The sequence below is a fragment of the Bufo gargarizans genome, chromosome 5 (assembly GCF_014858855.1).
Source record: "Bufo gargarizans isolate SCDJY-AF-19 chromosome 5, ASM1485885v1, whole genome shotgun sequence".
Taxonomy (NCBI): domain Eukaryota; kingdom Metazoa; phylum Chordata; class Amphibia; order Anura; family Bufonidae; genus Bufo; species Bufo gargarizans.
The window spans coordinates 104,665,653-104,683,165 of record NC_058084.1 but is presented as its reverse complement, the minus strand read 5'-3'; the positions used below and the strand labels follow the sequence as shown (position 1 = coordinate 104,683,165).

The following is a 17,513-nucleotide window of genomic DNA, read 5'->3' as shown; positions in this document are numbered from 1 at the left end:
GGAAATATTTCTGTTAAGATAGTAAACTAAATCCTTTCCATTGGAAGTTGCTACTACAAAAGTGGTGGTCTCCTCACTACAACGCCTGAAGCTGGACCAGCCATCGCTTGATCACTGCAGGTCTGGCTTCAGAGACCCTTGGAGAACCGCTGCTATCGCTGAGGAAGCTCCGACTGGCCTTATGTGTTCCTGTGGTTGTGCATCTGTGGTTTGATCGTGTGTGTATTACGCTGGACAAGATAGATAGAAAATTATGTTCAAGTTTAAGGACTCGTGCACACAAGCGTGTGTGCCCCGTGCCTGTATTGCGGTCCGCAATATATGAGCACCAGCCATGTGCACTCCGTATCACAGATGAGGACCCATTCACTTGAATGGGTCTGCAATCCTCAAGATACGGAGCGGTGCGGAGTGGAGGCATGATGCCTAAATAAAATGACCTCTACCGTGCGGGCATTGTGTACTAATCGTGTGAGCCTCAGGATCTCAACCTGATTAACTAATTGGGCTACAGCATGCATATTACTATGTGCAAGCTGGTGGCCTAATTAATAATTGAATTGAACTTTATGCTGTCTATCCGACTACCGTGGAATCCATTACTGATTCTGATTGCTTGCCCACCGTAGAGGACAAGTCAGTTTTTAGTTCTGCTTGATTCATGTCAAATAACTGGTATTACTGGCAGTCTGGCTCTTTGGTAATCCAGAGGATTACTCTTACCAGACTTTTATTGTACTACTTTATATTATCTTACTGCAAAACAAGTGATACTAATCTGAAAAGCTTAGTTAAGGTGGATTTACAGGCGCAGAGGAGCAGCCAATTATAGGGTAGGAAAAGTTCCTTCCTGACAGTCGTCTGCTTGTTCAGTGGGAGTGAAGCGCTGTATTTACTATCAGCGATCTCCTCCACAGTATGAGGACGATCAGTCACTATTGCAGTCGCTCATCATACAGCTGCATTGTTTATGGGCAGCAGATCACTTTTTAGACTGCACAATCTGCTGCCCAGAAATGATAATTTACTTGCCCGCACGAACGGCAGTTTCACCCGATGAACAAGTATTTCACTTCAGCTGCACCTTAGACGGGCAGATTGTCAGGAATGAGCATTCACAGGAACATTAATTTCCAATAATCTCCCTGACTGTTGGGACGTGTGAACCCACCATTAGACTAGGACATCTAGTTGACTACTACATGGTTGACTGTTGCTGTGTTTGCGTTATAAATGACCTGTGCAGCCGCCTGGATTCACAGCAAATAACAAACTATATATCAATGTGGTTTTTCAGAGCAAACGGTTTGAGAATACCCATGTAGCTGAACAACCAAGGACATATGCCAAGGAAAATATCCCACCTAACAGGCAATCTCAAAAAGAATCTGTACAGAAGCAAGTAGGAGGTATGATGAGAAAGTGTGCGCGCTCACCTGTCTGATCACGGCTGACCCAGGGCACTGTAAAAAGGGAATGTGTCATCAGAAAATGACCTATTGTTTAAATCACTTTTTTATATTTAACATATCTTTTTATATTTTTTATATCATTTTTAATTTTCCATGTCAATATCTATATTTAACCCCTTAAAGGGGTTGTCTCATTTTAGTAAGTAGCATTTATCATGTAGAGAAAGTTAATACAAGCCACTTACTAATGTGCTGTGACTGTCCATATTGCCTCCTTTGCTGGCTGGATTCATTTTTCCATCACATTATACACTGCTCGTTTCCATGGTTACAGACCACCCTGCAATCCATCAGTGGTGGTCGTGCTTGCAATACGATTACAAAAATACCAAATGTATTGTAAGGGATCGCTTTCTTTCAGGGGTCACGCTCACAGATATCTTCAGACAACCGCTTTTTAGGTCCAAACTTGTGCTATATGTTTTGCTGGTGCAAAAATAAACCCCTGCCCGTCTGGGCACTACCTAATACATAAACAGAATCCCTGACTCACCTACAGGATACAGTTAATACCTGACATCAGGCCCGGCTTTCTCCGCCAAATAGTCCACCAGCCCCCAGGCTGTACTAATATGAGTACCGTTGGGGATTGTGGTCCAGCAGTCCTCCCAACTATGACCTTGTGACCCCTGTTCCGCAGGCATCACTGCGTCCCCCAAACTTCAGGCTTTCGCCTAGCCTCGTGGCCCCTCATCCTACCCAGCTGAGACCACTCAGAACCTCTGCAGGTCTCTGTTCAACTCTCTTCTGACTGACACACTGGGAGGTGCTTTATGCTAGCCTGATCAGAACAGGCTTCACCTGCGATCCCCTCAGGGCAAAGGGAACACCCGTACTGGAAGGGTGTGGATTGGCAGATCCCACTACCAGATCTATCTACTAATCCAACTAAAATCCAGCCCAGAACACACCTTAAACAACATTGTCCAGGCAAACTACGCACTGCATTCTGGATTTTAGTTATTCCACCCAGCTGAGGTACCTGAGTGGGATATACTCGCCTTCCTGGACTGTACACCTTACCACCTTTTTTTTCAGTACATAAAAAATAAAAATAAACCTTTTGAAAAAAATCTAAATGTTCTTTGCATCGCCATTTTCTGACAGCCATAACTTTTTTGTCACTGCATCAACCCGATCCATATAAGCTGTATAGTATGGGTATGTCACGATGGCTGAAGGGGTTAAACAAACGCCATAAAATCCAGCAGCTTTCATATTGGCCACTAAGGCTGGTTTCACATATGCGCTTTAACTCCGGCAGTCTGTTCCGGCAGAGGAGCAGACTGCCATAATTCATTGTATGCAGCGTACATGCTGGTCTTCGGTCAGACAAAAATACACTCAGCATTTTTTTGTCCCACTGAAAGTGTCTATGCCCAACGGGGCTGCCGTAAAGCGGTTTTCTAAATTCTAAGAACAGCTTAGGCAAGATGGCCGCCCCCGTAATCATGTTAAAAAAATAGAATACATAAATCTGGAATCGCAAAATAAAAACATAGCAAAAAAAAAAAGGATATGTGTTGCTATCTGTGTTTAACTAGCAGATACAATTTTTAAGGCATTTCGTTCATGCACTATCCCTTGTCACTAAAGGAGTTATCCGAGACATATAATGCCCCCCAAGGCCCCAGGCCCCTCTCACAGGTTATACTTACCTCTCTCCCCGACACCTGCACCACCGCCGCTGCATCTCCCCGTCACACAGATCATTACAGCAGTCACAGACAGCCGCTTCCTGTAGCCTACTTCTCAGCTTCTTGTTAATAAATGGTAGCCACTAGTCCTGTGAGAAGAATGTTTGCACAGAATGCAGGCTTCTATAAACCTGATTCCTATTCTGCTGATGGATCTTAAGGACAATGATGTGGAGTACACATATTCAAACTGGAGCTCCACTTTACATGTCAGTATTATTTAATTTTCAAGGGTAGTGGAGTTTTTAGCCTTATGTAGTTTGTGTGTTACTTGTAGTTATTTCAGTTGTTTTTAACTTTTACCCTGAAATCATTCCAAACCTTTCAGATACTAGCTATGGGTTGAGTTTACCTCTTGGAGAAGATTATGAAAGAAAAAAGCACAAACTAAAGGAAGAATTACGGCAAGATTATCGAAAATACCTCAATCAGGTAAGCACGGTCATGCAATCTAGAAGACGTGTTCAAGAAGTTCAGTCCTGTTATATATATTTACGTATCAGAGTAAGCGCTAATTCACACCTTTTCTCCATTCCTGGCATGTAAATGGATCACATGCAGCCATGGGCGCAATGGGAACCTAAAGTGGCCCTAGAAAAAAAATAAAAAAATTGGCCACGTGTTATTGCCCCAAAAGCTGTTCTTTCTCTGGTGGCCATCGGTAGTGGTGAGATGCAGGCCACAGCAGTTGAATTCAGGAGGGCGACTGTGGTCACTGGCTGGGTACATGAGTACCTGATTCTCACAGCTTTAATTACCACTGAGAACTCATTAGATAACTCATTAGATAACCTGCTAGCGGCAGAAAGCCCGTCGTGAAATTTCCCTGTAAGGTCTATGGCAATCTGCCCCTGCGTGCAACCATGAACCGTCATTGGTAAAATATCAACCTGCAACACAAGACCTTAAACGTTCTGCAGTTCAAGACTGAGTCTGCTATTGCAGTGAGGCATGTGTTTCAATGGTGGTTTGGCTTTCATCTGCCAATGCCAAAGAGCGTTTGTCGTTGGCATCGACAATTTCAGGAAATAGGCTGTTTGTGTGTGTGTGTGTGTGTGTGTGTGTGTGTGTGTGTGTGGCGGGGAGAGGGATGAAGCACAGGGTGGCCAAACACTTCAGATAAAAATGTGTTAACACAGAATTTTATAACTCATTAAAGGGGATGTCAGAGTTCTATAAAAACTCAGCCAGCCCCTTTAAATGGTCTAAAATAACAAATGAATGGGTACTCGCCAATTTTTTTTTCCCTGGTTGTTTTTTTTTTTTTTTTTTTTTTTTTTTTTTTTTTTAGACCTACGCTCCAGTCTTCCTGCTGCTGCTGATGGCATCTTCTTGGTGGCATAAGTGATGTTCCATGCTGAGGTCACTGCTGCAGTCTGTAGCCTTTACACTGGACGTGTCTGCTGAGGCCAGTGACTGGCTGCAGCGATGACCTGTGTGCAGAGAACATAAACACTGCAGCCAGAAAAACAAAGAGCAGCAATGAGGAGCGGAGCACAGCCTAAGAAGCAGAGGAGAAAAGAGGTCAATATCCGTTTATTAGTTATTTTAGGTAGTTTACAGGGGTTACCCGAGTTTTTACAAAATTTGGACAACCCCATTAATCTGTAGCTTTTTGGGTAATTGTAACGTGTCGCCATCGTGAAATACTGCTTTGAAATCGGGTCCATCGTTTTGAGTTGCCTTGTAGAGCACAAGCGTCTGTTCATTTCACATGTATTAACACCTATATTGAATTAAATTATACTGAATGGTAAGCCGAGACGGTCTCTAGTAAATGTTCATAAGGTCCCTTTAACATGGCAGTATTCTGGTCAAAACCAGGAGTGCAACCTACAAAGAAAAAGTGCAGTTCTTTCCATTATGAATTTTCCAATTTTTTTTTTTTTTTTTTTTTTTTTTTAATATTTTCCCTGCTCCTGATTTTGGCTTACAAAATTCCCAAAAAAGAGAAAAAAACATGGATCACACATCCCCATATTATGCATTGATCTACAGAGTGGGCCATTTATATGGATACACCTTAATAAAATGGGAATGGTTGGTGATATTAACTTCCTGTTTGTGGCACATTAGTATATGTGAGGGGGGAAACTTTTCAAGATGGATGGTGACTTTTGTTTTTTCAATAGGAAGAGGGTCATGTGACATATCAAACTTATTGGGAAAAACAATGATGTGCTTGGTTTTAACGTAACTTTATTCTTTCATGAGTTATTTGCAAGTTTCTGACCACTTATAAAATGTGTTCAATGTGCTGCCCATTGTAATGGATTGTCAGTGCAACCTCTTCTCCCACTCTTCACACACTGATGGCAACACTGCAGGAGAAATGCTAGCACAGGCTTCCAGTATCCGTAGTTTCAGGTGCTGCACATCTCGTATTTTCACAGTATATGCTGTGAAGATACGAGATGTGCAGCACCTGAAACTACGGATACCGCCATGGTCACCACCCATCTTGAAAAGTTTCGCCCCTCACATATACTAATGTGCCACAAACAGGAAGTTAATATCACCAACCATTCCCATTTTATTAAGGTGTATCCATATAAATGGCCCACCCTGTATTATTACTTCTCAGCACAATTCATATCACTTCTCAGCGTAAATAATAGTATACAAAGCCCCGATCTACATAGTATACACAAGGCATTAGTATACATTTGATCAGAAGCATAGGCACACTCACCATGCCAAGGTTACCTCTACAATTCCGGTACTTATTCTATACTGCACCACCGCTGCAACACCACGCCAGCAGGTTGTGCAACCCTGCAGTCCAACAGCACCCCTGCTGTCAGACCTAGCCCCCATGGCACTAGGCAGCACCACAGCAACAACAGCCGCCATGCAGCACTGCACCACGTGAACAGATTTGCAATCTGTGTTTTTTTTTTTTCCTCTGTTTTTGGAATTTTACAAAATGCTGATGTAAAGTACTTACTAGAAAACTGCAACGTAAAATAGGCCTTGCAAATATTTTTGCCGTTGGACAATCTAGAAGAATCTTCTCGGCCTCCCTGTTTGGTCAAAGTGAAGAGTCTTCCTTGTGATCCTTTCCATGTAATAGTGTGCTGTATTTTCCTGACTTCTAGGGAAATGCTGAGGCCAAACGAAAGGTAGGAGGCTGGTGTTTGGCTTCATGCTAGTGTGTCATTTGCTGCGTCATAATACATTTTGTGAACAAATAATCCTCATAATGTGTGTTTCCTTACTAACTTCATCTGTAAATCATATGATTTATTAGCTTGGTACATATACCTTGTTTTGTTTTTAGCAGCTGAATCTAAATCATCTCAAGGCCAGGATCACACAGTGTCATTTTGATGATTTTTTTATTTTTTTTTTATTATTATTTTTTTTAAATTCAAACCTGCACTGTGGTGAGACCTTCTGCTTGCTTTGTGTTGGCGCTTTGCTACCCGCTAGCTCCTGAATGTTACGGTTATTGCATAATTGCATTAGCCCTTGCCTGCTTATTTACTGTATGTATGTCTATGTATATTAATTTCATTTATTCACTTTCTGTTGACGTCACGTCTGGGGCTTGTGCCATTTCGTATATTTTTTATTTAATACTGGTTTAATGAATTTTTTTATTTATTTATTTATTTGTAATCGGTGTAAGCTAAAATATATTTACTACATCCTATCAATAGATTTCTTTGATTGGTCAGAGAACTTCCTTCTGATATGGTTGTCTTTAACTAGCATGTGGTTGGCAGCAGTGTGAGGTCTCGGGTCTAGCATATTTCTCCTGCTCAAAATAAATTTGTGCTTGATTTATAAATACATGCGTGTTCCGAAGTGTGAGACCCCTTTTCATGACATCCATGTGTCCTAATATGTTCTTCTGGGACAACCCCTTTAATGAGAGCATTGACCGATCACGCTCGGTGTGCTAGCAGTTTATGTACAGTGACACAACAGGCGTGTTGTCAAAACTATTAAAACATCTATTATTGGACTGGGCTTCCATGTTGCGACCACAGGGTAGTACTGTACAGTCTGGCTAAGACCGTGACGAAACTGCTGCGATTTCATGGCAAGTACAATTTATGTGCCTCACCTGCACTTGCTCTGAATCCTTGGCAAGTTACAATCTTGCAACTTGGCGCTTAGCCGCACAGAACGCTACTGCCCCGCGGCTGTAACATGGAAACGCAGCCTAAGGGGACACCAAGTTCACGCCTGCAATGCGAGTTAATTAAAGAAGCACTCCCAAAATAATGTTTATTCTCTGACATGATGTAAACTGACTGTAGTGAATGTAATCTTACCAGTGACTGTATTTGTAAGTTATAAACTCCCTTCTGATCCTCAGCTGTGTCATGTGACCAGCACTCTGACTCTCCAAATGACACAGCATCTTATGTGTATACAGGAAGCCAGTTTCTCTATGTATTGGGAGCCTCAATGTCGGCCTCGTAGGAATGAATAGAGAAATAACTGACTTCCTGTCATGTGTCAGTTGTAAAGCAGAGTGCTGGTCACGTGACACATCTGAAGATCAGAAGGGAGGTTATAACTCACAAATACAGTAAACACACGTAGTAAACAGAAGTAGGCAGCACAGCTGTACACTCTATAGCAGTCCATACACCGAACACCAACACAGATGTCTCGCACACCTCCACGTGTTCACTGCAATCTTGTGGTGCAACGCCAATCCAAAGCAATGCCAGAACAGGTCAGATGCACAGAGGTTAAGAAATGATAAGCTCAGAGTCCTCTCTACAAATGCTCGCAGTTTAGGTAAAAAAATCAATGAACTTGGGTCAATAATGGCATCTGAGAATGTAGATTTAGTGGCTGTTACGGAGACATGGTTTAATGAAAGAAATGACTGGGACATAACCATACCAGGGTACTCTTTATACAGAAGAGACAGAGAAGGCAAGAAAGGAGGAGGAGTGGCCCTGTATGTGAAAGATAGCATTAAATCTAACCTAATACAAGTTGGTGAGGCCAACATAGAGTCAGTTTGGGTTACGTTGCAGTTTGCTAATCATGCAGTAACTCGTGTAGGTGTGATATATAGACCACCTGATCAAGTTAAAGAACTAGATGATCTACTAGTTGAAGAAATAGCTAAAATGACAATGAAAGGAGAAGTTATCATTATGGGAGATTTCAATCTTCCAGATATAAACTGGAAAACCAAAATGGCAAGTTCTACCAGGAGTACAGATATTCTAAATTCCCTACTGGGGTTATCCCTACAACAAATGGTTGAGGAGCCAACCCGGAGGGAGGCCATTTTGGATTTGATATTCACAAATGGTGATTCGGTATATGATGTCATTGTAGGCGAAACCTTGGGATCTAGTGATCACCAGTCAGTGTGGTTTAATATAAGAACTGTGAAAGAGTCCCACCACACAAAAACAAAAGTTTTAGATTTTAGAAAAACAGACTTTTCAAAAATGAAATTAGTCATAAATGAGTCCTTATCAGACTGGAACGGATTACATGGAGTCCAGGAGAAATGGGACTACTTAAAAGGTGCATTATTGAAGGCAACAGAAAATTGCATTAGACTTGTCAGTAAAAGCAAAAAAAGGAAGAGACCACTGTGGTACTCGGCAGAAGTGGCCCAAATCATTAAAAATAAAAAGCTAGCATTTTGTAATTATAAAAAAACCCAGAGCAATGAAGATAAGGAAATCTACAAGATTAGGCAGAAAGAGGCCAAGCAAGTTATAAGAACTTCTAAAGCGCAGGCAGAAGAAAAACTAGCTCAGTCTATGAAAAAAGGGGATAAGACATTCTTCAGATATATAAATGAAAAAAGGAAATTAAAACAAGGAATAACTAAATTAAAAATAAAGGACGGAAGGTATGTAGAAGAGAATAAAGGGCTAGCCGACTGCCTTAATGAATACTTCTGTTCAGTTTTTACAAAAGAAAAAGAAGGACCTCCACTAGAAAGGATGACTATTAAATCGTTTGATGCATGTGTCTTTACAGAGGAAGATGTTCTAAGTTTGCTGTCTAAAGTGAAGACAAATAAGTCACAGGGGCCTGATGAGATACACCCAAAATTATTAAAAGAGCTTAGTGGTGAGCTGGCAAAACCGTTAACAGATTTATTTAACCAATCATTAGTAACAGGAGTCGTCCCGGAAGATTGGAAATTGGCAAATGTCGTGCCCATTCACAAGAAAGGTAGTAGGGAGGAATCGAGCAACTATAGACCAGTGAGTCTGACATCAATAGTGGGGAAATTAATGGAAACCCTATTAAAGGATAGGATTGTGGAACATCTAAAATCCCATGGATTGCAAGATGAAAAACAGCTTCGGGTTTACTTCAGGGAGATCATGTCAAACAAATCTTATAGATTTTTTTGACTGGGTGACTAAAATAATAGACGGTGGAGGTGCAGTAGACATCGCATATCTAGATTTTAGTAAGGCTTTTGACACTGTCCCACACAGAAGACTTATCAATAAACTGCAGTCATTGAGCATGGACTCCCATATTGTTGAGTGGATTAGGCAGTGGCTGAGTGACAGACAACAGAGGGTTGTAGTCAATGGAGAACATTCAAAACAAGGTCATGTTACCAGTGGGATTCCACAGGGATCTGTACTGGGACCAATTTTGTTTAATATCTTCATAAGTGACATTGCAAAAGGCCTCGATGGTAAGGTTTGTCTTTTTGCTGATGACACAAAGATATGTAACAGGGTTGATGTTCCTGGAGGGAAACGCCAAATGGAAAAGGACTTAGGAAAACTAGAAGAATGGTCAGAACTCTGGCAACTGAAATTTAATGTGGATAAGTGCAAGATAATGCACCTGGGGCGTAAAAACCCAAGGGCAGAATATAGAATATTCGACACAGTCCTGACCTCAGTATCTGAGGAAAGGGATTTAGGAGTAATTATTTCAGAAGACTTAAAGGTGGGAAGACAATGTAATAAAGCAGCACGAAATGCAAGCAGAATGCTTGGATGTATAGGGAGAGGTATAAGCAGTAGAAAGAGTGAAGTGCTTATGCCGCTGTACAGATCACTAGTGAGACCTCACTTGGAGTATTGTGCGCAGTACTGGAGGCCATATCTCCAGAAGGATATAGATACTCTAGAGAGAGTTCAGAGAAGAGCTACTAAACTGGTCCATGGATTGCAGGATAAAACTTACCAGGAAAGGTTAAAAGACCTTAACATGTATAGCTTGGAAGAAAGAAGAGACCGAGGGGATATGATAGAAACTTTTAAATACATAAAGGGAATCAACTCGGTAAAGGAGGAGAGCATATTTAAAAGAAGAAAAACTACCACAAGAGGACACAGTTTTAAATTAGAGGGGCAAAGGTTTAAAAGTAATATAAGGAAGTATTACTTTACTGAGAGGGTAGTGGATGCATGGAATAGCCTTCCTGCAGAAGTGGTAGCTGCAAATACAGTGAAGGAGTTTAAGCATGCATGGGATAGGCATAAGGCCATCCTTCATATAAGATAGGGCCGGGGCTATTCATAGGATTCAGATTAGATGGGCCAAATGGTTCTTATCTGCCGACACATTCTATGTTTCTATGTTTCAAAGACATGTCAATAAGTTAAAAAATAGAGAAAGTAAGAAGGCAGCACTCACCCATGCAGTAATTTACAAAAACGATCCTTTATTCATCCGGGATATGATTTAACAATATCGGCAGAAATGACAGGGGCGAAATGCAGATGATCCACACATAGCGGCGACGGCCGTTGTCGGGCAGAATTGCGCTTCTTCGAGCCACTGACTCGAGCGCGTACTAACGCGCTGACTTTTAATCCACCCTGGAGAAGGTTGTCATGACAACACAAGACAAATTAGCGTCCTGGTGTCCAATAAAACAAAAGACATAACGTCTACTATAAAAACAAGGATGCAACAATGGATACATCTACAAGAACACACTCAAATCATTACGATCATTTAAGCCTAATTTACCCAGGGCATCTGTACGCAAAATCCACCTAGCCTCTCGTTGCAACAGTAATTTATGCCCATCTCCCCCTGCAGATGGATTACAAACGAGTTCAATGCAGGCAAATTCAAGAGCTTTACAATTGCTATCATGTGCCTCCCTCATATGTTTAACCACCTCACATCCGCCCATAGGCTATAAACGTCCTATGGGTGGATGTTTAACTCTAAATGGACGTTCTGGAACGTCCATTCAGAGATTGCCGCCGCATGCTAATCCTGCAGCTGCAGAGTGGGTTTCCCACCAAGAGAGAAGGCAGGGGCAGTTCCCAGGGGTCCCTGCTTTCTAGATCGCTGTATACACAGTGTTTAATGATCACTGTGTATACAGATCAGGAGGTGCTATGCCTCCTCCGGGGCTGGGAGAGTGCAGGAGCTATCGGGTCTTCTACAGACCTCGATCAGCCCTGCACTGGGGCTGTACAGCGTTGTATAGTGCTGTACAGCCTCTCTGGGGGGTGTTTTCCCCTGTAAGGTCCCATTCACACGTCCGTAGCGTGTTTTGCGGATCCACGCATCTGAAAAACATGGACACCAGCAAATGTTCCGCATTTTGTGGACCGCACAAAGTCAAGTCGCCCTCAGAGGTCTTGTATGACCTTATGGGGGACACAAAGTGTAAAATAAAAAAAATTGTGTTTTATAAAAAATAAAAAGTTTCACATGTAAAAAAAAAATCCCCAATTAAGTAATACATTTATTTTTAAATAGGAAGAAATTAATAAAATAGACATATTTGGTATTGCTGCGTCTGTGACGGCCGGCTCTATAAATATATCACATGATCCACCCTGTGCGGTAAACACCATAAAAAATTAAAACTGTGTAAAAAAAAAAAAAAGCCATTTTTGTCACCTTACATCACAAAAAGTGTAATAGCAAGCGATCAAAAAGGTGTATGCCCCCCAAAATAGTACCAATCTAACAGTGACCTCATCCTGCCAAAAATGATCCCCTACCTAAGACAATCGCCCAAAAAATAAAAAAAACTATGGCTCTCAGACTATGGAGACACTAAAATATCATTTTTTTTTTCTTTTTTTTAAAAATGCTGTTATTGTGTAAAACCTAAGTAAATAAAAAAGTATACATATTAGGTATCGCCGCGTCTGTAAGAACCTGCTGTATAAAAATATCACATTACCTAACCCCTCAGGTGAACACCGTAAAAAATAAATATAATAATTGTCAAAAAAGTCATTTTTTTTTTTTGTCACCTTACATCACTAAAAGTGTAATACCAAGAGATCAAAAAGTAATATGCATCCTAAAATGGTACCAATCAAACCGTCATCTCATACAAAAAAAAATGACATCCTACCTAATACAATCGCCCAAAAAAAACTAAAAAAAAACTATTTTTCCCAAAAAAGTTGTCATATTTGGTATTGTCACGTCCGTAACAACCTGCTCTAGAAAAATCGCACATAATCTAACCTGTCAGATGAACACTGTAAGTAACAAAAATTATAAATTATAACTGTAACAAAACAGCAATTTTTTGTTACCTTGCCTCACAAAAAGTGTAATATAGAGCAACCAGAAATCATATGTACCCTAAAATAGTACCAACAAAACTGCCAACTTATCCCGTAGTTTTCAAAATGGGGTCACTTTTTTGGAGTTTCTACTCTAGGGGTGCATCAGAGGGTTTTGCTGGACTGCCTTCCAAAAACCATATGGCGTTCCTTTCCTTCTGCGCCCTGCTGTGTGCCCGTATAGCAGTTTATGACCACATATGGGGTGTTTCTGTAAACTACAGAATCAGGGCAATAAATATTGAGTTTTGTTTGGCTGTTAACCCTTGCTTTGTTACTGGAATAAAAAATGGATTAAAATGGAAAATGTGCCCAAAAAGTTAAATTCAGAAATCTCATATCCATTTTCAATTAATTCTTGTGGAACACCTAAAGGGTTAACAAAGTTTGTAAAATCAGTTTTGAATACCTTGAGGGGTGTAGTTTCTAAAATAGGGTCATTATTGGGTGGGTTCTATTATGTAAGCCTCACAAAGCGAGTTCAGACCTGAACTGGTCCTTTTAAAAAGTGGGTTTTGCTTCTAAACTTCTAAGCCTTGTAACGTCCTCAAAAAATAGAATAGCATTCATAAAATGATCCAAACATGAAGTAGTCATATGGGTAATGTAAAGTAATAACTGTTTTTGGAGGTATTACTATCTATAATAAAATTAGAGAACTTGAAATGTGCAAATTTTTCTACATTTTTGGTAAATTTGGTATTTTTTTTATAATTAAAGTTGAAATTTTTTGACTCCATTTTACCAGTGTAATGAAGTACATACAATATGTGACGAGAAAACTATCTCAGAATGGCTTGGATAAGAAAAACAGTTTTAAAGTTATTACCACATGAAGTGACACATGTCAGATTTGCAAAAAATGGCTCTGTCAGGATGGGGGAAATGGCCCGGATGTGAATCTTGGGCAGCCCTTACCTGGATGTATGGAGTTTATGTACTCCGTGATCCTTTCATAAAGGCATCTAATGGTTTTGCCTATATAAAAGTGACCACAGCTACATGAAAGCAAATAAACCACAAAGGTACTCCTACAAGTAATAAAATCTGTGACTCTATGGTGCACGCCTCCGTTATTTAATGTCTTCTTTTGGGAGTTATACCTGCAAAAAGAACAATTGCTGCACTTATAGTTACCTTCGGGTATTCTATCACGTAACCAGTTAAGACTAGTGTCATGGGTAAAGCGACTCCTGACCAGCCTGTCCCTAATAGTGTGACGACTCCTGCAGGTCACCAAGGGTCTCTACATATTCTGTGAGTACAACATCTCTTTTTAAGATCTCCCTATGTCTATATATGGTTTTCCTTATATGTTCAGCAATCGGGCTGAACTTAAAGGAGAAGACAAACTTCTTCTTGTAGCCCTCATTGTCGATCCTATGTTGTCTACTCTCACTCTGAGATTTTTTTCTTGTGGGTAAGTAGATCATTTTGGGAGAATTTCCTTGCCTTATTTAAAGCTATGTCCAATATTTCCATAGGGTAACCCCTTTTCCTTAACCGTTCGTTTAACTCTACAGCTTGCTTCTTAAAACCTTCCTCAGTACTATTGATGCGTCTGAGACTGATAAACTGTCCATAAGGGACAGATTTTTTCACAGTATACGGATGGAAACTGTCATTGTGGAGTAAGGAGTTGGTCGCTGTGGGCTTACGATACCCACTAGTGACCAACCCGTCATCCACCACCCCAACAGCCACATCCAGAAACTCAAGTTCTAACCCTCTAAAATGAAGGGTGAAAAACATACCCTTGTCATTACTTTCATTGAGGAATGTAACAAACTCAGTGCATTGATCTTTAGTACCAGACCAGATCAGAAAATGTCATCGACATATCTCAGGAAAAGTTTGATATAACTTAAGTAGGGGTTGCTGATAGAAAATACATAGCTGTCCTCTAATCTCGACACATAAATGTTGGCAAATGTGCATGAAGCAGGAGTGCCCATCGCCATGCCTAACTTCTGTCTGTACCAGTTATTTCCAAAAGTGAACACATTGTTGGTAAGTATAAACAAAAGTTTCCCCTCACAAAATCAAAATATAAAGTGCTCTTACCTACATTATTTAGGATGTCCAAAACAGCCTCCTCACCCAGATCATGAGGGATTCAGATGTAGAGGCTTTTGGCGTCCAGGGACACCAACTGATAACCCCCCCTGCCACTGAAAATCATTCAGTGTCAAAAGGAAATCATTAGTGTCCCGCAAATAAGCAGGGGCACTGGTAAGAAGATGTCTAAGTAACCAATCAATGTACAGGGGTTCAGTCAACGAGCCGATCCCCGCCAAAATAGGACAGCCAGGGGGTCGACTCAGGGACTTATGAACCTTAGGTAAGAAGTACCAACAAGGATTAATTGGAAAAGCGGCACCAGGCTTTCTGCCTGTTTGCTCGATATAAAATCCAGCATCACATATTTCTGCAATAAACTCCTAAGCTGCTGTTGTATAATAGGCAAAGGGTTCTCCCGCATCATTACATACAGATTTTATCTTGCAACTGTCTGAGAGCTTCAGATACGTAGTACTCCTTAATCATGAGCACCAGGTTACCCCCTTTATCGGCAGGTTTCACCACCATGTCCTTTTGAGATCTCAGCCAGCATAAAGCTAGATGTAGCCATTGTTGCATCCTTGTTTTTATAGTAGACGTTATGTCTTTTGTTTTATTGGACACCAGAAGGGTGTTAGTTTGTCTTGTGCTGTCATGTCCACCCCCCGGGTGGATTAAAAGTCAGAGCGTTAGTATGCGCTCACTTCAGTGGCCTGAAGAAGCGCAATTTTGCGCAAAACAGCCATCGCCGATATGTGTGGATCGTCTGCATTCCGCCCCTGTCATTTCTGCCGATATTGTTAAATCATATCCTGGATGAATAAAGGATCGTTTTTGTAAATTACTGCATGGGTAAGTGCCGCCTTCTTACTTTCTCTATTTTTGAACTCCCAAATACAGTCACCGATAAGCAGATTAACTTCACTACAGTTTACGTCAAGTGTATAGAAGCGATCCGTACCATTGAAATGAATGGGACGGCTTGGGTGTAATTACACCTGCTTACCGCTGCAGATGCAATGGCGAGCAGGTAAACTATGAAGAGGAGGCAGCATTGGCACGGCGCGCGCCTTCTCTTCAAATAACTGATCGGCCGGGGTGCCTGGTGTCGGACTCCAGCTGATCAGCTATTGATGACCTATCCGGAGGATAGGTCCTCAATAAATATAACTTGGACAACCCCTTTAAATGAAAATACAAACAACCTGGCAAATATTTAATGTTTTGTGTGTACAGCTCCTATAATCTAAGACCAGGAAGTGCTGAGTACATATCCTGCACAGGGAGTTCACCACTCCCCAATATTGCTGCATAATGGAAGCATTCATTAGTATTCACCCCATAAGACGCACTTTGGGGGTACGTCTTATAGGGTGAAATATACAGCATACTCATTTCTACCTTTACCCTACTTCTTGCTAAACTGCATTCAGTAGGTTACCGAGATTGCAGTTTCTGAATCAGATGAGATAATCAATCTTTTTTTAATGTAAGACAGGACAACCCCTTTTAACAGTGGTATTCCACTTAAGTTCTGTTGCTCCAGTTTTTGTATAAAGAAATACTGAATAGTTTGCAGATTCTTATATTCTCTTATCATTTAGAAACACCTGAGAAGTACAGCTGAAGTAAACCCACTCACTTTTGGATTGTCTCTCCCCATTGGTGAGCGTCTGTCAGCCAAGGTAAGTCGTCTACTTTGGAGTAAGCACAAATTGCCTGGCCACGGTCTGACCAGCTGCACGCGCAGGGCATGGCCACCCACATAGACTGGCTGTGCCCACCCATTGACAGCTGTGGGTGGAGGTTGCTTAAGGCCATACTATTTGACCTTATCCTTGTACTTTACTTTAGAAACGTAATTCACAATTTTATTTAATTATATTTTTAGCTCATGGTAAAGTTCTGAGCATACAAAGTGACCTTTTGTGCACATACAGTTGCAAGAAAAAGTATGTGAACCCTTTGGAATAATATGGATTTCTGCACAAATTGGTCATAAAATGTCATCTGATCTTCATCTAAGGCTACTTTCACACCTGCGTTAGGTGCGGATCCGTCTGGTATCTGCACAGACTGATCCGCACCTATAATGCAAACGCTTGTATCTGTTCAGAACGGATCCGTTTGCATTACCATGAACAAAAAAATAAAATAAAAATAAAATGTATTTATTTATTTTTGTTCTTGATAATGCAAACGGATCAGTTTTGACTTACACTGAAAGTCAATGGGAGGCGGATCAGTTTTCAATTGCACCATATTGTGTCAGTGAAAACGGATCCGTCCCCATTGACTTAAATTGTAAGTCAGGACGGATTCGTTTGGCTCTGCGTTGTCAGGCGGACATCAAAACGCTGCGAAATGGAGGCTGAACTGGAGGCAAACTGATTTAATTCTGAACGGATCGTTATCCATTCAGAATGCATTGGGGCTAAACTGATCTGTTTTGGGCCGCTTGTGAGAGCCTTGAAACAGATCTCACAAGCGGACCCAGAAACGCCAGTGTGAAAGTAGCCTAAGTCACAACAATAGACAATCACAGTCTGCTTAAACTAATAACACACAAAGAAATAAATGTGACCATGTTTTTATTGAACACACCATGTAAACATTCACAGTGCAGGTGAAAAAAGTATGTGAACCCTTGGATTTAATAACTGGTTGAACCTCCTTTGTCAGCAATAACTTCAACCAAACGTTTCCTGTAGCTGCAGATCAGACGTGCACAATGGTCAGGAGTAATTATTGACCATTCCTTTTTA

General features: G+C 41.0%; 1 protein-coding gene across 3 annotated transcripts in view; it reads left to right on the top strand.

Annotated features, from left to right (window-relative positions):
• The window catches only part of CSPP1 (centrosome and spindle pole associated protein 1), a 102,623-nt gene that overhangs the window by 11,877 nt on the left and 73,233 nt on the right, over positions 1 to 17,513 (top strand). For 2 of the 3 annotated variants that reach the window (XM_044293029.1, XM_044293028.1), the window contains exons 3-6: positions 1,298 to 1,409; positions 3,498 to 3,601; positions 6,268 to 6,291; positions 16,353 to 16,433. In XM_044293029.1, coding sequence (XP_044148964.1) covers positions 1,298 to 1,409; positions 3,498 to 3,601; positions 6,268 to 6,291; positions 16,353 to 16,433 — 321 coding nt within the window. The remainder of the gene's footprint in view (positions 1 to 1,297; positions 1,410 to 3,497; positions 3,602 to 6,267; positions 6,292 to 16,352; positions 16,434 to 17,513) is intronic. The other variant, XM_044293030.1, reaches the window with a different exon arrangement.